The sequence below is a fragment of the Sparus aurata genome, chromosome 3, assembly GCF_900880675.1.
Source record: "Sparus aurata chromosome 3, fSpaAur1.1, whole genome shotgun sequence".
Lineage (NCBI taxonomy): Eukaryota > Metazoa > Chordata > Actinopteri > Spariformes > Sparidae > Sparus > Sparus aurata.
Genome location: NC_044189.1, coordinates 5,642,860 through 5,669,198, shown reverse-complemented (window position 1 = coordinate 5,669,198; position 26,339 = coordinate 5,642,860). Strand labels below are relative to the sequence as shown.

The window sequence follows — 26,339 nt, the reverse complement described above, 5'->3', positions numbered from 1 at the left end:
TGATGGAAGTGTCACCACAATTTTTCTGTTCCATTTCTGTGTGTTTGGTAAAGACGAAAAGAAGTTTGACATGCCAACACACAGTTGAATATAAACCTTAATTTATGATAAGAGTGACCAAAGGTCGCTTCATGACTGTGTCCCAAATTAAAGATATGAGGCTTGTTGGATCAAAGTCAATGACCTCAGTTGACGGGAAACATCAGTCAAGCTTTATCTGACGTGATTATATTTTTAAAGCCTTGTATTACATATTTGTAAAGTGACATAAATTCAACATATAATAAACATGGAGAACAAAGGTGCCAGTGTTACATAGTAAAGAAAAGTAAATTAAAAACTGATCTGGAAACACTTTCCTACATGCCACCAAAAGGATGAAGTGATAATTAAACATTATAGCAAAAAGTACAGCATTTAGTGTAGTTTGGCTTTTAATCCACAGTGAAGAGAGAACACAACTTAAAAATGACATTAAATGATTCTAGCATTTCTATGTTAATTGCAAGTTTGTCATACTGGTAAGTTAATTGTCTTCAAAGTCGTCTGGGTTTTTCTGTGTCTATTGTCTAAGATTATTGATATATATCAATTCAATATATACCATATTGCCGTAGTTTTTTTCTGCAATATGCTTCTTGGAAAAAGCCTCTTTTCAAGCCCCTGGTTGACTATGAAAATATGAATCTAAATAAAGTTAAAATTGGATTTCTAGTTTTAAGCCACTCGACTGTAGTACAAGGTGAAGGTTGGGTTTTACTGTTTGAGTTGATCTGGAAAGTCCCTGACTACCAACAGGTTGTTGTTTTATTCTGGCAGCGAGGCTTTTTGGAAAGTTGCCTGGTGATAGCTGTCATAAAGAGTAAAACACAGTGAAGGAAGCGCTGCGCTGCATGATCTCAAAACACCAACTCCCTCTATCGACAAAGATCAGGCTCAGCTGACGCAGCGTGTGTCACCATTTTGTCAGGACGTGTGTAAATCCACGAAATGGCGGCTGAAGTTCTGTGTCACACACAAGTCAGGCATTTGTTTCTTCTGGATTTGAAAGATGTTTTGTTCCGTTTTGTATTGCAAAGCTGTACCCGTGCTGTTGACATCAATTATAAGTGCAACGTGTCTAAGAGGGATTAGTGAAAACATGGGGTGGATGATATCGAGACCCAAACTACAGGAGAGCGCTGCATAAGTTACACTTTGGCCTGACGATATTACACTAAAAACTCTGCATTATTTATTAATATATTTTCATGTCACGTTCAAAACATTGTTTGTACTTTACCTTTTCTTAACACAAAGATGTGAACTCGAGCAGAGATGGAGCAATTGAAAGTATTCAGCTGTTCACTTGGTATGAGTTTAAAGCAAAGTTTGGTAGCAGGCAGGCAAAACCGAAAACACGCTGTGATCAGGAACAGGGAGACAAACCGGTTGGACCACTAAGACTGAACGGTACATTTATTATTTGGTACATCATAGGGGAGGCAGTCTGGTATGCAGGGGAGGGAATCAGGTCTGAAATGGCCAATGTAGAACTTAAAAAAACAGGGTGAAAGGAGCTAAATGTGCAAAATGACTAAATAGAAATAGCTGTTGTAACAATGACTCTCGCTGGCATGACCTACAATATTATAATGTGCATGCAAATGTCCCCTCAACATATTTTCATGTTTGAATATTCAACTGATAAAAACGTGTGACGGTCTTGCTAAAATTAAACCTATTTGTCATTGTTCTTACAAACCGGACAGTTTGGAGACACAAGATTTACATCAGGCGCAGTGACTCATCGGTAAACTTGGCTGATTCCCATCAGCAATTATGTGCCACCTGCGGGTAACAAAGGCACGAGGGCACAAAGTAGAAAAAGCTGATGCCAAAAGTTGCCGCCATCTTAGGATGAGAGCTTCAAAACCCTCAACACAAAATGGCCGACAGCGTGAACAGAAAGTCGGGAAATGTGTGCAATTAATGGGGATGATATCGTGACCGACCACGTGGCTGCAGCTGTGGTGTAACAGAAAGTCATCATGTGCCTCATCAAACCTCTGTGTGCACATGTACTGCAAATGCGTGCGTGTCTTTGGATGTGAATATCTGCCGACAAGCCTATACATAACCAGTTCTGCACCATACCGCCACACCAAGCTGGAAAGTCCCGTCCCTTCCCTTCTTTCTTTCACTTTCTTTCTTTAATGTGTTATGTAGTCACCGGCTGCCTGACTCAGCCAAACTACGGCCCAGCCCTTGTGACCGAAAGTATTCTGGTCTTGGCACTCCTTTTTCTTTTAAGAATGCAGCTTGTGTTTATTTGCATGTTGGCCGTGTTCTATATATCTGCTGAAAACTGGACTGTGTGTATGTTTCTCAATGATGTCTGGATCAACATTGTGTCTGACTAATGACCCCATCCAAAAAAATAATGAGCTGTTTGGTTTTGTCAGCCTTCACTACGTACACTTTGACAGGACAAGTGGCTGTTTATGGAGATACACTGACTTCTGTATTAAACAAAACTGTGAATATTTTATTACAGGATGTCTTCTCCTCCATCAGACCTCATAGATGACTTAAAATCAGGTTTCATCAGAACCAAAGGGCCTGCTGACAACAAATGTTCAGTGATGAAGCAGTAGAAGTAAGTAAACGTGCCAAAACATGAGTATGAAAATAGTCCAATGCAAGTAAAGGTGCTTCATTCAAACCCTACTGAAGCATAATCGACAAATTGTGCCTAAAGTATCAAGTTAGAAGTGCATGTGTTGTCCGTGTGACTACATTATAAATACTTGCGTCAGTGTGTAATTACAATTTTACTGTGGTGGCTGTAAATTCAGATTTTACATACCATTAAGTAATTTAACCATGTCAGAGGCTAAGAGTGAAACAATTTAAAAAAAGGGTTTAATCTTTAACAAAATATTGTATTATGCTTTAAAATTATCTGTAAAATCTGTCATCTGTAAAGTAGCTAGTAACCGTATCTGTAAATATAGTGGAATCTAAGTATGAATAAGCATAAAGTAAACATAAAAATTGTACCAAAGTACAGTACTTGAATCAATGCACTAAAATGTCACTTCCAACTACTGCAAATATTTACTTTCTAACTGTCTATCTTCTTGCATTGCTTTAGTAACGAGTCATGCAAACAGGCATCAGGTCAGGTGTGCAACATGACACATTAACCAACTTACTAACAGCACAGAGGAACCAAACTGCATATCAGCAAGCGAGACATTTTAGGAAGATTAACTTCACCGTAACACAATACTCGCTTCGCTTCTTCACTTTAAACCAAAAGTAATAAAATAACTGATGCAGCATGAATGACAACAGAAATGACCCCAATGTAGCTTCTTCTCCACACTTCATCTCATTTTGTTTGACAGATGTTGAAGTGAGTTTGCACCACTGAGAGGGTGAAGGGATTCTGATAGTTATATGATTTTTTCTCCTGTGTTGTTTTAGACTCAGGTAAACCCCCACTGTCTGGTTGTGAATCCCCTAACTTCCCCTTGGGAGTGTCGCAATTATAACGTTTACCGGAGCAGAATTTTTTCAGATTACTTCTGAGGCGTGAGGCAGTTGATCTGTGGTTTCCTCGGTTAATAATGAAGACAAAATTACCCTATCAAACACACTGCATGATCAGTTTCGGGGAAGTCCTGTCTTGTGACCAAAGGTTGCACATAAATGCTGATCTGATGTCTGTATTTGAGTTCGGAGAGCAAAACTGGGTGAACAGAAACTGATCTCGTGTCAGCCAAAAAAAACATTACAATCTGTGAGATGCTGAAGACAGTGCAGCAGTGCCTCAGTCGGTTGTATTTGGCAGTTTTACCAGCAGCCATGTGATTTCTTGGAAGCCGCCGGCCTGGCTGGCTGGTGAAAGTTAGGTGGATCTCAAAAGTCCCAGCAGAGGTTGAATCTTTGCTTTTGACTGCCATCTAGCGAGAGCAACACAACCCTGCTGCAAATTACAATATCTGCCCTGACATAAACCACTGTGGTTTGACATGTGGTTCTCAGCAAGATTGTTACACAGAAATGTTTTCAGATCTTTAAACAGCAAAGTCTCAGCGTGTGGTGTGGGAGGTCTCGTGGTGTGTGCAGAGCCACAGAAAATCTCATATTCGTAAGGTGACAATACCTGAACCTACAAGGCCTCAGGAATGTTGACAGAGATAGTATTTTGGTTTATTTTAGATTGCGTGAGAAGACATATTGTATGAGTTATGTTTATTTTAGCAGAATGTCTGAAAGAGAGACATAATGTTCTTCTTCTAGACTTTTCAACAGGGACTGAAAAATGGTAGGTATAGGGGACTGAAGAAGATGAATCTCAGTTACATTATGGTATCTTTCACCACCACACTACTGTTTTATAAATAGACAATTTAACAGAGATTCATAGGATCAAGCCTAGACAAGGACAGTCAGAAAATCAGGATGTCTCTTGCAGTATGTCACGAGGATGACATCATTGTTACTAAAAACAGAGTTGCTATGAACAGCGTTAGTAAGAAAAACAGCTCCCCAAGTGTTTATCTCAGGCAGCTTCCCATGCAACCAGACAATCATGTGATTTCCTGTAACTCAGTCTCAGTCTGGTGAATAGGCAACTGTAAACTGGCAGCCATGAGTCATTCACCGAAGATAGAAACGATGGAGCTCGAGTGCCCCCAAGTGGGTTAAAATAAGAACTGAATAAAATGTATTACTGTAGAAGTATATAACATGATTAAACATATCAGATCAGCAGAACATAAAATGACACAAGATGTTATTGAATCTTAGCAGCTTTGAGAACAATGAAACATGCTAAATTGTTCAGATTTACTATTACAAACCTATTGAAATGGACTTGTTCAGGCTACTGGCCGCTCACAGGGCTCGTCAAACACATTCACACGTCTCTCACACACACACACACACACACACACACACACACACACACACTGATGGTGGAGGCTGCCACGCAATGTGCCAACTGCTCATCAGGAGCAATTTAGGGTCCAGTATCCACTTCAAGGACACTTTGACAGCTGGGGACAGCGATTACTAGACCACCCACTCTCCCTCCTGAGCTACAGCCACCCCCGATTTAACCATTTAACAAAAGGGATTGTTCAAACTCACTTACATTTCAAATTCTATCCCAAGTCCTGAAGTACCCAAAGTACTGATGAGGCATCACCCATCTGATATATGTTGATTTCATTAAATAAATTACACCCATATATTCAATCACGTGTCTTAATTGTTGGAAAATGTGTGATATTTTCAAATCATGCTTTTAAACTTTCAAACTGCTTACGGTTTTAAACCCCTTAAAATACATGTATTTGTCTTTTCTCCATGTGGTTTTAGTAGATTGTTAAAATCATCTTTTTCTACACTGTTTAAGAGTAAGACATTTATCTTTGTCGCTTGTTCAGACGCCTGTAAAACAGTTTCAAACCCATGTGCTGTCTCTGCATCATCAAATGGAAAAAAATCTAATTATCTTCTGTGTCATATTATACGATTTTTCTGTACTGACATATGGTATCTTTTGAAACTCTGGGATCTCCTTTAGTCTAGAATATAAACGTTCTCTGGAGGTTTAAAAAGCAATGCAACCTATTTGATGGTGCATTGTTTTGTGTCTATGTGAAGATAAAGACAATTCTTTTTTTAGCTTATGAAACTATGTAGGCTCTTGCAGACTTTTAGTGTAACTTCTGTTCACATTTCACTTCATAGCCTGTGTATCTGAGTGTGAATTTATTAACTTACAGTCTGCCTTATAATGTGTTGTTCAACGACAGGGTGGATGCAGGTAGCTTGTGCACACTTCACAAGAAACGACAGGTTGTTAAGTGAGGGAAAACATGTTTATTATTAAGAATATGAAGAGGAGGTCAAAGGAGTCAAAGGACAGGGGCAGCAAAGAGCAGGACTTCTCACAGGTGCTTCAGCAGGGATGGACGTGTTGGCTGTTTAAAGGAGCAAAACTAAAGATTTCTGCTGATGTACAAATTTAATCTGTATATGAAAAAATTAAATACACGAGGGACCACTCGCATTGTGTTTTTTATGTTAAATTGAGAATAAACATGTGTCTGACAGTAACTCTACATTAGACCAAAACAGAAATTCACTGTCTTAAAACAATAGACAGGTTCCCATGTTAATATTAAGAGAATGGAACAATTTCTCCTGTCTATACATCCCATTTTAAAAATCCTTTCTTGTGTTTTCCATGTAAGTGATACACAATCCACAGTTCTCGTTCTGTCTAAAAAATGTTGTTCCAAAATCAGTAGGTGATTTGTTATTTTTTAACAGGGGGTGGTGGCCCAATGGGAGCACTACCCTGCAACGACACACCTTTGTACACCTCCCAAAGGACATTGTTGCAGGACGCCTTAACCATAACTGTGGTGTCATTGTATGTGTTTGATAATGTCTATTCAATGGATGTGAGAGGTCTAGCATAAGGGGGACACATGGGGGCGCTGTGGGACACACAAGAGGTGTTATGGAACAGGAGAGAGACGAAGGAGAGTTGAATAAAGTTTTCCTGCATTCAGTACGTGGTCTTGCGCTTATGTTAATACAGTAAACACGACAATAACTGTGACATTTCTAATTCTACAGTTCCATTTAATCCAGTTATCTTCCATCTCTCCCCACTACAATTGTCTTTTTACAACAGAATTAATGTTATACACCTTTAAATTGTATGCAGTGGACTGAGTTTATAGTGGAGCTGCTAAGCTCAATAATCTTGCTTTTTGTGAAAGAAGCATGAAACTTTCAGGGAATATTCTTGATGACCTAAGCTTTAATTTAAGATGTGGAGGCATTCTCAGTTTGACCTCTGAGGTCAGCTAGAGGTCATTGACCTCTGTAATATGTCATTTTCATGCACAAAATTGTAAATGTGTGTATCTTAGGATCTAAATGTGATCAAAATGTAAACCAAATATGTATTTCTAAGCTTCTGGGCATGAGGAAGTCATGTATGCCATTGATAGCACTCTAAGAGGTCAACATCATTAAGTGCAGTGAAGGTTAGGAATGTGAGTGACTTAAGGCGAGACACTACAGGTGAATAGGGTAAAAAAATTAAATAATAGAAATCACCATGAAACTTTCTCAGTTGATTACTCATGTTAAGCTAAGAAAAAAATGTATTGCAAGTTTTTTGTATTTTAATGTTTAAATATGCAAATGAGGCCTTATCTCATTAAAAATGCGCACATTTGCATACATTTTAAAAAACAAAATCAGATTGTGTAATAAAGCCAGGCAAAACAATTTTTTTTTTTTTTGTTGTCATATTAGATGGGAAAATAATTACAGAGGGGTTTATGGACATCTACTTCTGTTATCCTGTAAATTTACAATTTTGTGCATGAAAATGACATATTACAGAGGTCAATGACCTCTAGCTGACCTCGGGGGTCAAACTGAGAATGCCTCCACATCTTAAATTAAAGCTTAGGTAATCAAGAACAAGCCCTGAAAGTTTCATGCTTCTTTCACAAAAAGCAAGACTGTCCATATTTTAAGAGCTTAACAGCCCCACTATCATTCAGGCTGGTTTTCTCATGTTTCTCACAATATACTTAAAGCAGGGTTATTTTAAGTTACAGGACTCCTTGGATTTTTTTTACCATCTAAATTCCTTGAAGGACACACATTGAACATTGTGCAAAATAGTATCTGGTAATTTTTTTGTTTTTATACAATCGGGAGTCTGCACAGGGTGTTTTATTTTGAAAATTGGCCGGATGCTCTAGGCCGTTCCTGTGTCTCTGACTTCCTGTCGGTGCGATCTGCTCTGTGCAGCTTGTTGCAGCTTCCGTCAAAAATAAACCAGGCAGTCGGATCACAAAGCAGCCGTGCCCGCCTTGACTCCACAGTACGCCGGAGCTGATCGCTTGTGATTTTAACACACTTTCTGCTACTAGCGGATGGAGACTGATGGCAAGTTAACAAGGGGGATGATTTTTGGTAATTTTGCTTACAAGGGGGACGACATCCCCCTTCATCCTCCCTCACATCGTCTACTGTCCAAAATGTATTTCAAGCGAAGATGAAGAGTCATTCTGACTTCATCAGATTTCACTTTGTGTTTCCTTCCTGAGTGGAGGTGAGTGCAGGGAAGGGAAATTTTATGGAGGAAGAAGTTGTAAGATAACGTCTTAGATATGATATAAGAATTATTCGTATAATATATATATATATATTTTATATCCCCATATTTTCCTAAACACTTGTTTAAAAGAATGGAGTGTGAACACTGCCATTGTTATGAGTTTGCTTGGTGTCAAAGTCTTTCAGAATAAAAATAATAAAGTATCATCAATTACAGGCTCCCATTCGTTTTGTTACTTTGGATTACAATGTCCCACCCTGACAGTGCTGATGCAGACTAAATACGATTAAAAATTTACATCATCATTACCATTATTGAGATTGACTGCAGGCAACATTTTCTTACTCCTCCCGCCTTCATGTAACTGAAAACAAACGCTTAACAAGTTTAGTGACCACCAGATGGCGACATAACACAACATATTTCAATAACCTGAACTGTAGTTACCTGCAGTGGTCATTAGATGGCACATTAAAACTGTAGTCAAGCCTGCTAGTTCACTGAACTTCAGATCTCACAAACAGTCTTTGCTGAAAATAAAACTGTTTGTTATTAAAAGTATTCTTATAGGGCCTTATTAGATAAAGGGTATAATTTAACCCCTAATCTCTAATATCAAGGTCAGATGTTTTTCCTGATGATTTTACTTATCAGGACTAATGTCCAATCACAGAATCACCTTTAATTAAAAGTAATCTTATTTCCCGGACAAGGTTTGAGATAAGCTCCTTTCTCTGAAACAGTATTTCACACTGTCTGCTAAATCCTGAGCCAATCAGCAGCTATGACAGCATGTTTGGTGCACCTGGCACTCTGTCACAGCTCATCTCATATTTTATGTAATTCATTCCTTTATTATGCCCTTATATACTTGGGGTAGATTTAATTGCCTGAAGTGAAAGTGAAGACTTGAAGAAAGATTTGAGAAAATCTAAATTGATTTCTGGTCTATTTCAGTGATTAGTCATTCAAATGAAAATCCACTCATTAAATTCAGTCAGTGGTTTTCCTTTAAAAAAAAAAAAAAATCACTTGATTTAGCTGCTGATTATTCACGTACATTATCATTTTCAAACGGGAGAATGAATAAAACAACTATAAATACAGTTGCAGCAGTTGGAGACTTTGAAAGGCTTCCTCTTTGATTGTTTTGCACGTCCTCCTGAGGAAGAGATAAACAGGCGGGGAGAGGAGGCACAATTGGATGACAAGCCAGACTTTTACACCTGAGCCCATGCCGTTTGTGTGTACACACGCACACACACACACACACACACACACACACACACACACGCGCACGCACACACACACACACACACACACACACCCCTCACTTCTTGTCGCTGTCTTGCAGTCTCTTGAGTCTCCCTCCTTTTCTTTCTTTTTCCACCTTATCTAATTTAATGCCAGTGTGGATACTGTTGATACTGGAACACACAAATTCAGGGGTTTTTTTTAACCTGAAACAGTAAGGAAATATTAAAGCCACACCCTTCTAAAGGCTCAAAGACATATGCTACAAAAGAGATTACACATATAGGATTAGGAAGCTTGTTAATCTTAATCTCATTTCATGTCAGCGCTCATCTTTGTTGATTTTATCTGCAGGTTCTTAAAGCATTTCCCTTCCTGCTGCTGGTTTGTGTGGTGCACAGTTTCTGTATGAATACAATTACATGAGAAATACTTTGAAAAATAAACTGGCTACAGCATTGATAACTCTTTAATTTGCTCTCTCTCTCTCTCTCTCTCTCTCTCTCTCTCTCTCTCTCTCTCTCTCTCTCTCTCTTTCCACCAACCCTCTGGAGGAGAAAGTTCACCTCCATTGGGATGGAAATCACTCAGCTCATAGTCCCTGCTCCCTTTTTTGAGAGTATAATGAAGTGTCCCTGCTCAGGTTCACACATTTACAACTCATTTTGCATGACTGCATAAGTCGGCAGCTGTTGTTTTCCCAGACTTGGATAGTTAACTTCTTGGAACTGTGCTGCTCATGATCTTTGAAGAAAGCATCAGTTCAAAGTTAAATAAAAAAAATGTGACATTATATCAGAATATTTTTGCAAAAACGGTGACACTTAAGACTTAAATTAGTCTCTTGGAGTAAGATACAGTGTGTCTTAAACTTAAACATAAAACAGTCAGTCTTTTCAAACCATGTTATGAATCTTACAAAAAAATGTTTTGGCTAAACAGACTGTTGTCTTTGGTTGGTCACCTGCAGACTTTTGGCTTTCTATGCCACAAGATTTATCGTTGACTTATCGTTGATTTATTACTCAGGAAATGGGCACTGTTCTGCAAGTGCAAACATAACACACTGCGATGTCCACTGTGTGAAAGAAAACAATTTGGTACTAAAGCTAGGCTTAAAACACAAACACCAGGATGAGAAAGGTTTCCTGTTATCGTTATTTTATTCATGTAATTATTGCATCACAGAATTTCAAGTTTACATTTTAAAAAGCTGCATGTAATAAAAAGGCTGCTATATTCCAGCTAGGGCTGCTAAATTTGTGCTCTTGGTGCTGTATGCTCATTGGATAAAGATAAGGAAAATACATCTATATTAGATGTTAATACATATAAAAGGTTAGTTTTGGAAAAGACTAAGCACAAACAGAAAAGGCAGAGACTTTGGCAGTAACAACAGAGCACACTGGAAAACAATTCAGGTGTGTTTTTGAATACGGGCGTTGTAGAACAAACAATAACACACTGGAATGCAAATGAAAATAGCTGGAGATGGAAATATCAGCATGCTCGTGCCAAATACTGTGAGAGAACCCAGAGAAACACGTTCATGGACAGAGTTAATGTAAGCAGCACTCTTAACATGCTGAATGTGGGGGTGTGCATCTGTGTGGGTGGTGACATGAAAGTACGCTTGCAATTGATTTTAATTTTTCAGAGAGAATATGATTTACAGAGGAGACAACAGAGGTGAATAGGAACAGTGTTAGCTTTAACTACTATAACTATAACCTACACAAAAGATAATGTCTCTCTCTGTGGCTGTTCCTGCTGAGTGTCTTGGACATTTGGCAGACACAAATGTGTTTGTGTTCTGTATATGCATATGAATATACACTTTCCATTTATCAGTGTGAAAACTAGCTTTCAAACTTGACCACTCTCTCATATGTTACATGGCATCTTGTAGGTTACAGTTTGTTCTACATCATCCACCTACACACTGATTCACTGAGGTCTCCGTAAAAGTTTATAGCCAAACATCCAAGCATGTTACTGAACACTTGGTGCTGGACAGAAGGAAACGTGTAGAATACAAAAATAAAGTATGCACGACAGATAATGTCCACATGAACATTTATTACATCCATCTTCCATGTTTTGGACTTCAATTCTTGTTCAGACATTTAAACAAGTGCCAGTACAAACCTTAGTACCTGTAATGGATCACCTGACAGGTCATGTGACTACAAGAACTATAAGTACAGGAAATAAATTAAATACCAGAAATTGCAAAAAAAAAAAAAAAAAAAAAAAATTTGTGCACACTGAATCCTATAAGTAAAAGTTTATCTAACCGTCTAAATATACAATGACAACATCATCAGGTTAAAAGCTTCATTAAAGAGAGAAAAATACTACAGAAAAATACTTTGGAAGGGCAACATTTGGATAATTGAAGAACGAAAAGTCACAAAACATGTTGTGTGACTTTACCACTAGTACATCTGTAACTGTGTGAGACGATATGTGAGAATGTATTTGCCAAAATAAAAAAAATAAAAAAAGAGAGCATGTTAAAAAATACCAAGCATGTTAACCAAACATGGTAAAAATTCATATCCAGCGCACCAGAAGACACATCAAATATATACATATCCACAGAGGGAATTTACAAAGCTTCATACTTAAAACATGTTTATATGCTAATCTGCCAAACCAAAGGCCCTGTACAGTTCCTCAGGTTCAATCAAAACAATTTGAATGTCACATTATGAGAGCATCTGCTATCAGCTATCATAATGTAATGCAATAACAAGAAGAAGACAGACTTTGTTGTTTTTGCCGGGGTCTCCAACCTGTGTGTTGATCTTTAAATGCCTGCTGTTCTTCTGTATCTGAGAGCTGCTGCTTGTATCAGTTGTCAAAGGGACTGTTGTTGCTAGGGAAGGCTAGCCAGCCATAGTGAGAGAAAGTAAATGGACTGAGGCAGAGTCCTAGATTTACACAGTTGTGCAATCACAACAACCACACAACATACATACGACTCAGAATACTTTCATTTTGATGCAGTGTTTTTATGACACCAGTCTTATGCAAACACCACAAAAATAAGCCACGATTCTGGAGTTTGGCTGTGAAAACTGGTTACTGTAGATTTGCTAAAACTCTGGCAACCTATGACTCAGGAGAACTGAGGCGTTGTGAAGGAGCGAGCTTCCTTGGCAACCATTTTGGACTGATTTTCATCATGTGACGAGCTGGTGCAGCCAAGCGCTGAAAAAAACAAAGGGACACACAGGGAGAGAGAGAGAGAGCGAGAGAGAGAGAGAGAGAGAGAGAGAGCACTGCTGATGAGTCAGAGGAGGCTGATTCTGATGTAATCCACCAACCCCTCCCTCCTTCCCATTCCCTTGCCTACACTGGTGTTCCTGGATATTCAGGTCAGACCCTGTTTCTCCACCAAATATAGAAAAGTAACCCAACATACTGTGAATTGTATCTAAGTCCCCTCATCCTTTTTGGGAGCATTAATAATTCTTCTTCAGGCTTTTAAAAAAACTTTTATTTGTTCCTCTGGTTAGCAGGTGAGAAGACTGATAAAAGAATTCACTCAAATACTAGAGTGAAATGTGCATGTGTGTTTATGTTTTTTTCAGACACATGACAATACATAGTAGAAATACAGATTATGATAAGTGAGAAAAAACATAAATCATCACAGCCTATCTATTGATTAGATATTTACATTATTGATGTGTGGACCAATCCACAGCACATTATTATCAGTATACACAGTATTCTGTATGTAGAACTGCAGTATGACTGACACCAACCCTGGAAAACCCTTAAAACATCTGAAACAACATTAAAACTTTTATCATTTGAATGATGTAGTTATGGGCACACTCATCTGTAGATTACAGTAATAGCTGTGGGGCAAACTCACTGTTTATCAGTCAGGCCGCCAGTCTGTTTATGTTAGACATGTGAAATATTCAAGAAATGAAGAATATATGTCCAAGTTAACTGGCACATTTCTGACCCAGATAGTTTGTAATCAAGGATATTTTTTCTAACACTTCTTGAGATTTGATTAGAATAATAGTCAGTCTTTAATTAAAAAAACATACAAACTTAAAAAAAAAAATTATTTGGGAAAGGAGCCACAGAAGTTTATTTTGTTTTATGAGATTACTCCAATTTGTGGTTTATTAGAAATGAAGGGTGAAATCATCACACTGTTGTAGGGGAAAAGATAAGTATTAGATATAGTCTACTTGTAGTTAAGGGGTCAGATTAATTGGTGAAAACAAATACAAATATAACAATATTCTATTTTGTAAAACATCTTTAAACCGTGGAGCATGAAACCTCTTCCTGCTTTAATCTGAAAACCGACAGCTGGCCTGCAGCTCAATCCCACCTCCTTTTCTTTTCGAGGGAACACTGAAATGTGGAATCTCCCCTTTCATCATGTGAAAAACTCGAAACTGCTCTTAGATCAGCCTCTTGGACTCTCAGTGCACCGCTGCCAACGCGTCTTCATGGCAGGGGCGCATGCGCAGTGCCTCGTGTTGCAACATACACTGAGATCGACAGCAATCGTCATCTGGAGACAAAACAAGACATTTCTTACTTTTTTAAGACAAACTCGAGCGCTACACACGAGCTGTAAAGGATTATTGCGACTATAAAAGGATTACAATCGAGGAGGTTTGGGAAAAACAATCAATAGTAGACGACGAAATTCGTCCTCGTCACGTGGTCGAGATGACCAATCGGAGCGAGCCAAATCAAGTCGAAAGTATGTTCTTTGTTCGGATATTTTGCCAACTTTATTTCCAAATCTGGGCCCAATACTTTGTATAAATCACAAGATGTGGACATGGAGGGGACGTTTTCTCGAGAAAAGACGAGCGGTGGACGCGTTTTTTTGCGGTTTTTGCGGAATGCCACGTGTTCAAGTTTTGATAAACAGTGCGCTCAGGCTTATTTCATCACATGACTCCCCTCCCCCACCCCGCGGAGGGAATGGGGGAAGAAGGCGGACATGTTTGAGGGAAATGTGTTGGTTAAAAAGTATCGAGGTGGAAGACAAGAAGATTATATGAAGAAAGGTTTCGCATTATTTGGAATTTACCTGTCGAGATTTGTATTTATTTTAAAGTCAAGGTTTTTATGTCATACTTTCTAAAACATTTAATGTTATTTCTTTGTCTCTTTCATAATCTAACAGACCACTTTAACTGTATTTATAGTCTTCTTTTTTTACAGCGTGAAGGTACCAAAACTTAAGTAACAGTCTATTTTACATTGTGGCGATCTTTTGTTACTTTTCATCGTTTGTTTGAGTGACATTGTAGGGAATTTGTAACCTTGGTGTGGGGGATGGGCGCCTGTGGTTAGGTAACCATTTTGTGTCGTCAAACTCGTTTAGTGTCGGTCGCTTTTACAGATATCTCGTGAGAATTTACTCATTTAATAATAAGGTGGGTTTTAAAAAAACATAACAAAAAACTTTTCGTTTGACCTACAGTTAACTCTTGAAGTCATGCCTGGTCGTTGTACTTCCAAAACCCTTATAAGTTTGATTTTCTTCCTGACGTCCTTTCGACCTTTTAACGTTTAAACGCAGTTATACATGTGATTCTCTATTTTGTTGCGCTAAAGCAGCTTTTACTTAGTTCAAATTGAGCTTAAGGTCAGTGAGAGAAAACTGCTGTGTCATTCAGTGAATAGGTGGAAGCTCTTATTACCCTGCTAGGTGTGGTCTTTTTTGTTGTTCCTTGTTGTAAATGGTGGGTGCAGCCTCGTTTTATACATTTGGTTTAAAGGCGTTTTAAGTGTAAGCTTGGATTTAATCTTATTACCACTTTGCTGTTTGTGAGCCACAGAGGCCTTGTCTGACTTGTTCTGAAATTGCGGCCTTAAACTGCAGCAGATGAACTAAGATTGCTTCAGTTGTGTTTAATAGGCAAAATATTCAGCGTTTTGTGTGTATTGCCAGTGTTTTACCTCAGTTATTGCAAGTAATTCTTTTATAACACTCGATGTCACTGTACTTAAAGATGGCGGCTGTGCGCCTCGTCTGAAAGACAGAAATGCGGATATTCCAGTAAGTAGTGAGCTGGGGAGAGGCTCTTGGCTCCTGAAGGGTACGCGTGACCCAGTGCAAGAGCCAATAGGGTTCTTGGTATTTACCCTGGAAGCCCGCGTTACAACCTTATTGACCAATCCCCGCCGTTGCTTTGCACACGTTGACGTAATGTAATATGATAAGGAGGAGGGTGGCCTGGTTGCCCTTGCATTTTGTACAGGATTATGTTGAAGAACCAGTTACAGACGGCTTTTCTGTAATACTGAATAGGCTCGACCAATGGTATTGTGCAATTGCCTTGACGGACAGCAAAAACTTGCGAATAGGTTGGCCCAGAAGATTGGCAGAGAAGCGTCAGTATCGAGGGGCGTGGTTACTTTGACGGACACCGGAAGCAGCGAATAGGAACTTCGAGGGCGTTGACATTCTGAGGTGGTCTATCCAATAGGGTGGATGGCTGGTCTATAAATGAACGGGTGTAGTCGCATCGTCGCCATTTCAACGAAGCAGAATACAGGAGTTCACCGTGGCGGGGAGCGGAGAAAACTGACGAACAGAGACGGGTCCAGGTCTGAGTCTAGCTAAAAACAGAATCCGGATCCATCCTGATGGATATGGCTGTTAACCCGCTCCTTGACAGGTATCTACCGGTAAAATTGACTCTCAGCTTTCCACCAGGGGGAATATTGTAAACATTTGACTTGATTTTCCCCCCAAAATATCGTTGCTGGCACCCTGTGTTTGCTGTACGAGTGGACTACTGACATGGACACTGATTGTACTACGGGAGGAAAAATATCGCGTCGTTAAAGCGAAATTTCTGTTGAGGGAATAAAATTTGTTTGTGGGTTGTAACAAGCTGCGACTGTTGTTCGCACTACGCCGGCGCCATCTTCGGAGCGCCTCTGCCGTTGGGCGCTCTCTCCCGCTGCCTGGCAGTTGGTGCTAGCAGTGCTAGCATTAGCTTCACAAGCGCGAGCTCTCGTCTGTAACAGCGGCTCGGCCAGACTTTTTGACTCGGAGCGGTGTATTTCTGCTGTAGAGTTGCAATTGCAAGTGCTCTGATCTAAACGGCTCGACTAAAGGTGCATTAACAACACCGTTAGCTTTTGGTAACGGTAGACATGCAGCTGGGGATTGGCGAAATGAACAAGTATTTGAATTAAAGAAGTGTTAGCAGTTGCCAGATGCAAAGATACGATCGTACCGATATTTTTGCTTCTTGTTCCATCTGGTTGTTATTGTAGCCATGTGACGGTCAGAGGTTGTTGTGATCATTAGTACTGTATTGTAGCGCTAGGGCTAATGCAGCTACCCATGTGTGTTGGGTGTTTCATTTGGTTGCCTGGTTACATCTCTCAATGTCACTCACCCCAAGTAAAGTAACAACATTTAATTTTGGTATGAATAACTCACACCAGCTCTGTTAATTGATCAATTTATATCCTAACTGAACTCTACTGTAATTTAGTAAAAAGTGTTTTTTTTCCTTTACCCCCCTCCGCACGCATTTTATTCATATTTATTTGTTAATCCAACTTACAGCTAACTTAAAATAAATATGTTTTTGTTTAGTGTTGTTAATGTTGTACATGATTATTTTCCTTTTTTAATAATAAAGTACACTAACTGTCAAATGTGTTTCCAAAAGTTGTATCATTCAAAATGGATTTCTTACCACAAACAACTCATAGCAAAAAAAGACATTTTTTTCACTGTTACAGTAATTTAATAAGGAAAGACATATTGCTGTATATTGAACAATTTTGTTGAATATGGTGGACTAGTGCAGACAAACCTCTGGGGTACAGGAAGTAGACACACATGTCTGATGGCACCCCTCATTTACAGAATGATGCAAACATGCAACATGCAACAATGACAATGCAAACAAATGGACAACACATGCTAGGTGTTGTAGGTTTTCCCACAGATGACCCTAAATGCACCTATTTGCACATGGAACGAGTTTTGTTTTGCAGTGCCGGTAGGCCAGCGGAGATGTCCTATGGTGAGTCAATGCTGTTGACGACAAGGAAGAGGATGGTCCTAGACACAAAAATTAGTCGGTATCATTTCATGGGTCAATAAGTAACTGGTTTTCATGCGAGTGTATCAAATATTACAGAGAAAGTTTACACGGCATCCATTAGCATAATGTAGCATTGCAACAATCAACCATTGGAACAAGTAATGGAAACAGTCTGGTTTTTAATTGGCATGGGATATTGCAATACACGTGTTCATTTTAATCCCATTTAGGTGGTATAAATATTAACAAACATACATTCGGGGAAGTTTAAATTTGCACAGGATATCTGGCTTCGCATCTATATTTTACTTACTTGGTATCTAGTGTCTGTCCTATCTGGCTGAATGCTCTTGTTTGGAGGGCGCGCACAGTGTTTTGTTGTTGAACCAGCCTGGTGGTCATATAGTAGAGACGCTTTGACGACGCAATACTGACGTCCTTTTGTCGGTGGAAATGTTTTTTATTTTTTGTTTTTATGGCAGTGTTTTGGCCTATAAATTATATTTAGATTCGCTTGCAGAATACCATCATTTGCTAAAATTACATATCAGGTCAAGTCAGGGTCTTGCAACAACTTCTAGATGTGAGTTTAAACATGTTCTTTTTATTGATTGTGCTATAACACATCATGTCGTGTGTATTTTTAAAGGCCAATGTAAGCCCTTGCCTTTTATGTATAGACTGCTATACCCAGTGAAAACTACCTATCACATACATGTTGCAGTGCCTGACAGAGTCCCAGTTTTGATAATGTGACATTTGAAAATGTGCAGCACTGCAGGATGTTCAAGAGATCATTAGCATTACACTGTGACTGCTAGTAAACTGGTCCAGATGGTATCCTACATTTTATGGTCATATCTGCAGGAAAGCAGTCAGAACAGACAATCATTATTGTAACCAGTAAAATGGTTCCACCCACAATCCTTTGGGGTGAGTGTTTTTTTTTTCTACAGGGAAATGGGGGTGGAGCTTCTGTCTGTGTACTTGGTGAGATAGATGCAGAGAAGAGGAAGTGGTAGTCATGCCTGTTTGCCTGGGACTGAGTGCTGATTTGGCAGGAGTCTATTCCAAGTCAGGCTGACGGAGGCTTGCTGGGAAACGTGTGACTGACAATACATCCCTTGTGAGGGGGATTTACTCCTTACTATATGCTTGTGGGTGTGAAGTAGGGATAGCAGGATTAACTGAATTTGACAGGATATCAACAAAGGGAACGTTATGTCCGGCTGACACACAGGACAATTATTAGTGGTAATTATAATCCCAGGATTTATAGGGTGGCACATGCACCACAAATGTAGATTTGGAGAATTAGAATATCTTGATTCTTATCCAACAAACTGCCATTATATTGGTCTAACTGTTGGTTTGATCCTGTTGAGATGAATTGGAAACGCTGCTCAGTATGAGCTGCTAGTTAATATCTATTTACCTTGCCACAAGTTGTCTTGGCCTCATCCGAACAGCCTATGCTAAATAGCTAATTAGTCTTTTAACTACTCTCTACAGCTCCCTTGTCGAGGTGGGGATAATGGGAGTCACAACGATGGACCAGAGTTCTGGCACAGCCGGGAAACGCATCCGAAAACCATCACTGCTCTATGAGGGCTTCGAGAGCCCTGGAATGCCTGCAGTCAATCAGAGCTCCTACCCGGGACCCCCACAGCCCCCGGTTAGAGACCCCAGTCGGCAGGGGAGGATGACTAACCAACTTCAGTTCCTACAGAAAGTCCTGCTCAAGTCTTTGTGGAGGCATCACTTCGCCTGGCCCTTCCATGAACCTGTTGACTCAGTCAAGCTCAGCCTGCCTGTGAGTGTGAATGTCAAGAAATTGGAAATCTATCTAAGGGACAATCTTTTTTTACTTGCTCCTGTCCTCAAAACGAAGTGAAGCTTTACTGAGTCCAAACTGTGTGTCCAGGGTTAAAGTGGGGGGCATAACATGTTTTTAACAACATGGACTGTTTTTAAAAATAAAAGTATTCTCAAACTTTTCACTCTCAGCATCACCATCAGTGATGTTTTAGCTGTATTAAAAGATCGACTCCCAACTAATAGTCCAGCTTTTCAATATATTTGTAGCAATATGGCCAAGTCATTGCTTAATCATTAGAGGTTTACGTATTATGTCTTTTAATTTTGTCAGTTATGTTGGATGCAGTGGCTGCTGTCCTGACAGTGTCCTTTTCTTTCTCAGGACTATCATAAGATCATCAAAACTCCCATGGACATGGGCACTATTAAGAAGAGACTAGAAAATAACTACTACCGCAGTGCCAGCGAGTGCATGCAGGACTTCAACACCATGTTCACCAATTGCTACATTTATAATAAGGTAAGACTTCGAGCGTAAGCCTCTGACAGAAGCTCTCCTCTAATATGAATGTGCAATGTTAGTCAAACCATCAGTTTTTAGAATATAGTTTTAATTGGGGGATTTGGGAAAACATGTCATTTTACTTGAGTTATTATTTTGTGTAGGAAGTTTTGTTTGACTTTCCTTTTTATTGATTTCATAAATTGTCATCTTTCACTGTCATAACCATTTCCCCCCAAAATGTTCGTCCACTACAGCCTACAGATGACATAGTACTGATGGCCCAGTCTCTGGAGAAGGCATTCCTGCAGAAAGTGGCACAGATGCCCCAGGAGGAGCTAGAGCTGCCGCCTCCTCCTCCGAGGATCAAGCCAGGCAAACCTGGAAGAAAAGGCAGAGGTAATGCATGTGAGCATTGTCATGTTAAGCCTGCAATCAATATTCGTACAGTACATCCACCATAGAGTGCATACACACATGCGTATGAGCACATTGTTTTCTGAATCTCCCCCCCTCATGTTCTCATCCTCTTCTCTCCCAGTCTCAGGAGGAGTGACGACGGCTCATCAGGTCCCAGCTGTCTCCCAGTCAGCCTACTCACCTCCCACCCCGGAAACTCCCGACTCCATTCTCTCCACCCCCCCACAGACACTTTTGACCAAGAGCATGCCCCCTTCCCTTCCACCTGAACAAAGCATCCCTACCATTACAGGTCTACCTCCAACACAGCCCACAGCTAAGGTAACATTTGACACCTTGTCTTAATGTGTTCAGAATTTGCCAGCATTTTGAATACATTTCAGGAGAGCTCACCCTCTCTTGATGGTCTTTTCCTCAACCCTAGAAAAAAGGTGTGAAGAGGAAAGCAGACACAACCACCCCGACCACTGTAGCCATGCCCATCATGAGCACCATGGGTGTCAGCGGCATCAGCCTGGGGATGGGCGGTGGACACGACTCCCCGCTCACCCTCACGTCTCTGGGTGTGGACCACACCTCCAGTCTGGGCATGAACCAAGGCCTTAGCCAGGGCATGGGGATGAGCATGGGAATGGGCTTGGGCATGGGGATGGGGATGGTGATGATGGGTGGCAAAAATACAGCAGGGGGCAGGAGAGGAGTGAGTGGGCGACCCATCAAGCCCCCAAAGAAGGATTTACCGGACTCCATGGTGCCTGCACCGGTGCGCCGCAGTAAGCTTAGCCCCCAGCTGCGTTACTGCAACGCTGTCCTGAAGGATCTGCTGTCAAAGAAGCACGCAGCGTATGCCTGGCCCTTCTACAAGCCAGTCGATGCCTCAACACTCGGTCTTCATGACTACCATGACATCATTAAGCAGCCCATGGACCTCAGCACCATCAAGGTAGGTGTCTCAAAAACACAAACAATGGTGAACATTTGTCAGAACAGAATGGTAGGTTGTTATCTGTTCTCCTGTCCTGCTGTGAACACTAGCAGGTGTAGAATGAATGAACAGGGCAACACGGTGATGTGTTGGTAACATTTTGCCCCTAAGCAGTGCTTTGCAAACCACTGAAACCACAGAGAGCACTTTTAAATACGATGGTTTTTAATATCTCAGTTGGAAGGAATCAGGTGTTAGTTAGCCTTATGATGTACAACTTTTGGTAGCTGTCTTTCACCTTCTATTCAGGTATACTTTCTCTGGAGAATAGGCATTAGTTGGTGAATTAAAACTGGTTCCTCATTCATACCAGACAAGTGCGCTATCTTGTTTTGTTCTTGTTAAATACACTATTTGGTGTAAACATCTCTCTACTCCTCTGTTGTCTTTAGCGGAAGATGGACGGCAGAGAATATCACGACTCCCAGCAGTTCTCTGCTGATGTGAGACTGATGTTCTCCAACTGCTACAAGTACAACCCCCCTGATCATGATGTTGTGGCCATGGCCAGAAAACTCCAGGTAATTTACCACTGATATAGTAGTACAAAAAAAATTTACTTACTTCAGTTACAGGTTTCCACTTTCCATCCATTATATCCGCCTCAGATCGTTAGTGTTCTTGTATTTAAACCGGTCCACTCACATACTGTTGAATTCTTCCAGGACGTCTTTGAGTTCTGCTTTGCAAAAATGCCAGATGAGGCTCCAGTACCCCCGAGCTCCTCGTCTTCCTCCTCCTCATCTTCATCGTCATCAGAGAGTGAACTCAGCAGTGAGAGTGAGGAGAGCGAGAGCAGCCCCAGCTCCGACTCTGAGGAGGAGAGGGCAAACCGGCTGGCAGAGCTGCAGGAACAGGTCTGTATTAAACTCAAAGATGTTCAAATACAACTTTCTGTGTCATTACTGTGATATTCTAATGTTGCTCTATCATTTACTCAGTATTACTTTTACTCATCTGTCTGTCTTCCTCCCTTCAGCTGAAAGCCGTACACGAGCAGCTCACTGCACTCTCTCAGGGCCCCATCGTCAAACCCAAGAAGAAGAAAGAGAAGAAAGACAAGAAAAAGAAGAAAAAGGTAGAAAAAGAGAAGCATCGGAAGATAGAGGAAGAGCTGCCGCCTGTTAAACCTGCCAAGGCCCCGAAAATTGCCAAGACTCCAAAGCCCAAGGCCAACCGAGCAGCGCCGCCTCCTGTAGTGCCGATTAAGAAGGCACCAAGCAAGAAAAACAACAAGAGCAAGTGAGTGCTGAAACCTGTTTGTCAGTGTTGGAATCAGAGTGTGTGGTGCATTCAGTGTTTACTGGAGCATGTGACAGATGCTCCAGAACATTCTGCAAGAAGTCCCAAAAGCTTCACACTTCAGAAGGAAGTCCGATTTTTCTATGTTTGATTTTGTATTAAAATTGTATCATCCATATTGCAAGTCATATAATATGATGTCAGCTTGGTTGCGGTATCTAATGACCTTTTGTAGATTAGAACAGAGCCTCTCGTTATCATTTCCTAACGGTCTCCATCTCCTTCTCCTCTTCCTTCCACCAGATCCAAAAAGGGGGGCATGACGTTCAGCATGCCTCAGCCGATCCACGAACCCATAGTGAGTCATTATGACTCAGATGAAGAAGAGGAGACGGCACCCATGTCGTATGATGAAAAGCGTCAGTTGAGCCTGGACATCAACAAGCTGCCCGGTGAGAAGCTGGGCCGAGTCGTTTACATCATCCAGTCCCGCGAGCCGTCGCTCCGAGACACAAACCCAGAAGAGATCGAGATCGACTTTGAGACGCTGAAGCCATCGACGCTGCGTGAGCTGGAGAGATACGTCATGACGTGTCTGAGGAAGAAACCTCGGAAGCCATACGGTTAGTAAAATTAGAAGGGATGAGACCATGAAATTATTTATGAATAATTTATTTTCTAGATCCTTAAGAACAGTGTAGAAACCAGTGTAGTCTATAGGATGCAAGTCTTTGATAATGTAATACACTACCCATAATTAATGATATTGTTACTCTTCTGTTTCTATGCAGCAAGTAAAAACAACATAGCTGGCAAATCACGGGAAGAACTCGCACTGGAGAAACAAATGGAGCTGGAGAGAAGGCTGATGGACGTCAGTGGGCAGCTCAACTCTGGAAAGAAGCCTGCAAAGACCAAACGTAAGTCCTCCATATAGAGCACAGTGTGAAAATCATGACATTAATAGTCAGGCTGCACAACGTGAGGAGAGAAATCATACTGATTATTGGAGGTTATATTGTCAAAACTTATTCTGTTGTGAGTTCTGCACGACGTGGTCTTAATTGTGCTTTTGTGTTTGTTTCCTCCAGCAGAGAAACCCACCGCAGAGCAGAACACCCAGCCGTCACGTCTCAGCGCCAGTAGTTCCTCCTCAGACTCCTCTTCATCATCCTCTTCCTCCTCGTCCTCAGACACAAGCGACTCAGACTCTGGCTGAGAGGCAGGGGGCTTTCCATATGAAAGGGGCCCTGGAAGTTTCGCTTCCCACCAAGTGGACTGAACTGCAGTAGAGCTACTGACAATGGAGCCGCAGGACGGATCAGAAGAGACCAGCACCAGGCAGAACTGGTCTGCCTCAACAAGTGTCAAAGAAAGAGAGAGAGATGGGGCTTTCCCTGTGCTCAGCTCATTCATCCAATCCTGTCCTGGACACAGAAAAGCTGAGGATGGATGGAAAGAAGGAGACTCGTTGCCGTTCTCTGGAGAACTGGCTGTGCTGGGCAGTGCGAGGGACGCTCCATCTCCTGAAAGAAAAAGGAGATGAGCAAAGCATGTGTTGGAGGGTTAAGGGTGCTAGAGCCAGAATCTGTCTCGTTTCTGGAGATTATTTCCCTTCTTCCCGTGCTCTCTGTCCTTATGCTGTATAGATGAGGTGTACAGTTATATAAATATCTATTTTTCTTTTATAAAGAAGCATTTTATGGCTAATTTATTCCCTCATTCTGGGAAAGATAAACTGGTGTGGGCGGAGTTGTGTTTTAGTTTTTGTTTAGATTTTTTTCTTGAGTGACAGAAGGTAGAGGGGAAACACGTGTGTGTGTGTGTGTGTGTGTGTGTGTGTGTGTGTGTGTGTGTGTGTGTGTGTGTGTGTGTGTGTGTGTGTGTGTGTTGCGAGTGTGTGTGTGTGTTGCGAGTGTGTCCGTATGAATGTGTCACGTATGTGTTTGCATGCACATGAGTGAGTGTGAGATCCGGCACCACAAGTGCTGCCTTGTGATGTTCCTCATAGTTTTGACGCAGGCGTTGAAAATCAGTCTGCACGCAGAAGCACCTTGGTTCAGTAGATTACAGAATGCATGCAATACAGAGGAGCTGACAAACACCTGCATACTCATGTACTACTTACTGCATCCTTGTGTACTCATGTACTTGTCTGAAAGGGTTGGCCACTGTACAGAAATGTGACCTAGTTACACATCAGTTTATACTTCAATATTTCTGTTCCCATGTGTGCTGTCTTTTTTTTAAAAATTTCTCTGTAAACGTTCTTTTTTTCTTCCTGTGACCAATCTGCTAATAAATTGTGAGGACGTGTCTTGTCTACTCACCTGTGCCCAAATTACATCTTGGTTCTTTTGCTTTCTTTTCTGTGTTCAGTTCTGTTTGACTTTAATCAGAAATCACAAGAGTTTTAAAGTTGGAAGATAAAAGTTTTACATTTGATATTTTATCCAAGTCGGGTGAAGCATTTTAACGTGGTTTCCCATGAGCCTTCACTTCTTAACATGGTGACACAAAAGCAAAACAGCTTTGTCTTTTAAAACTATTTGGCCTTTGACATCTTTGGCAGCTGAAAGTTTTATTGTCTGTATTTTGTTTAAGAGTCAGTTTACTTATTTGTGTGATTTAGTGTCAGTGATGACGGGCTCACCTGCAGCTTCAGGCTGTGGATGGTGAGACTTTTCTTCTTTAGCCTCTTTGTTTAGTTTTTTTTAAAGCGATGTGACGGTGAAAACATGAGTGGCTTTTAGATTATTTTGGGGATCTGGCAGCCAGTTTAACCTGTAGGAAAAAATATGGTTTAATGTTGTGAGTAATAACGATGCACTGTTTGTTTGGTGGTACTACTAAACAAGTTTGTGATTTAGGAATGGCCTGTATACATTTTTGTTCTTTAAAAATCGCCTGTGGCTTGAGATTTGGACTATTGTATGTTTGAAATTGATTATTTATTTAGCAGGAACTTGAATGGAGACTTTTTTTGTAATAATGAAAGTAATCAAATGATTTTTAAGTCGAAGTCTACTCTGAAATATGCACAGATGAACTGTCAGGATTGTAGATGTGTACATATTTTACAGTCTCAATCTTGGAGCATGTTTTTGTTTTTCCTTCAGTAACTTAGTTGAGCTTTTCTCTGCGAAGCAAAGTTTTTTTTGGGAGGGGTTGGCTTCTGTTCTAACAACTAAATACTCCAGAGTTGTCAGTCTTACCTTTCTGAGGTTTGTCAGAAATCTAAATGCCTCTGTACTTGACTCCATCGTGTCATCTGAACATCTGTATATAAATAAACTGAGACATGTTCATCTTTTCACTGACTTTGGGGATATTTTATTCACAGATTTTTCAAATTTAGGAACATACTGGGTTCAGGAATGAGGACGTCTGAGTAAATGGTGACATCTACGCTTCAAAAAATATAAAAATGTATAATTTATTATTCCAGTGAACAGTAATTAAAATTTAGCCCAGTACTTACAAGAAAATATTTTTTTTTTGTATTTCTCTCTCTGGTTTCTTTCCTTTTTGGAAATATGTTATGAACTTAAAAAATCCAGAACTGGCAGTGACTGACATTTATTTCTGATGTAAACTGCCTTAAATTGATAAGTGATATAAAAGGTGACACTTACTGCCGGTCTATTCAGCTAAATATGACCCATGTTGTGTTTTGTGGCATTTGTAATTATGATTTCCAGTAAAAAAAAAAAAAAAAAAATCCACTTTTGGAAGTCCGCTAACAACAAAAAATATTAAATTGTCATGCACGTTGATTCACTTTGGTTTGTTCCATTACAGCAGGAGTTTAACTTGGTTGGACTTCCTCAGTGCCTGTACTCACTTTCCATAAAATCTTCTTGCAAGACACTGAGCATCAGATGAAGCAAATTC

At 40.4% G+C, this 26,339-nt stretch overlaps 1 protein-coding gene across 4 annotated transcripts; it reads left to right on the top strand.

The window, feature by feature from the left end:
- Positions 1-13,870: 13,870 nt before the first annotated feature.
- On the top strand, positions 13,871-25,765 carry brd2a (bromodomain containing 2a). 4 transcript variants are annotated; one of them, XM_030412435.1, is made up of 12 exons: positions 13,871-16,086; positions 18,991-19,291; positions 19,679-19,816; positions 20,056-20,197; positions 20,340-20,539; positions 20,643-21,161; positions 21,596-21,724; positions 21,869-22,060; positions 22,183-22,445; positions 22,749-23,068; positions 23,237-23,365; positions 23,537-25,765. In XM_030412435.1, exons 1-12 carry the CDS (start codon positions 16,055-16,057, stop codon positions 23,662-23,664), a joined length of 2,493 nt encoding a protein of 830 aa, XP_030268295.1. In that variant the 5' UTR covers positions 13,871-16,054; the 3' UTR covers positions 23,665-25,765. The 4 variants fall into 4 exon arrangements, with proteins under 4 accessions (XP_030268295.1, XP_030268293.1, XP_030268296.1 ...); XM_030412433.1 differs by having other exon boundaries at positions 13,909-14,521; positions 23,540-25,765; XM_030412436.1 differs by having other exon boundaries at positions 13,910-14,466.
- Positions 25,766-26,339: the final 574 nt, after the last annotated feature.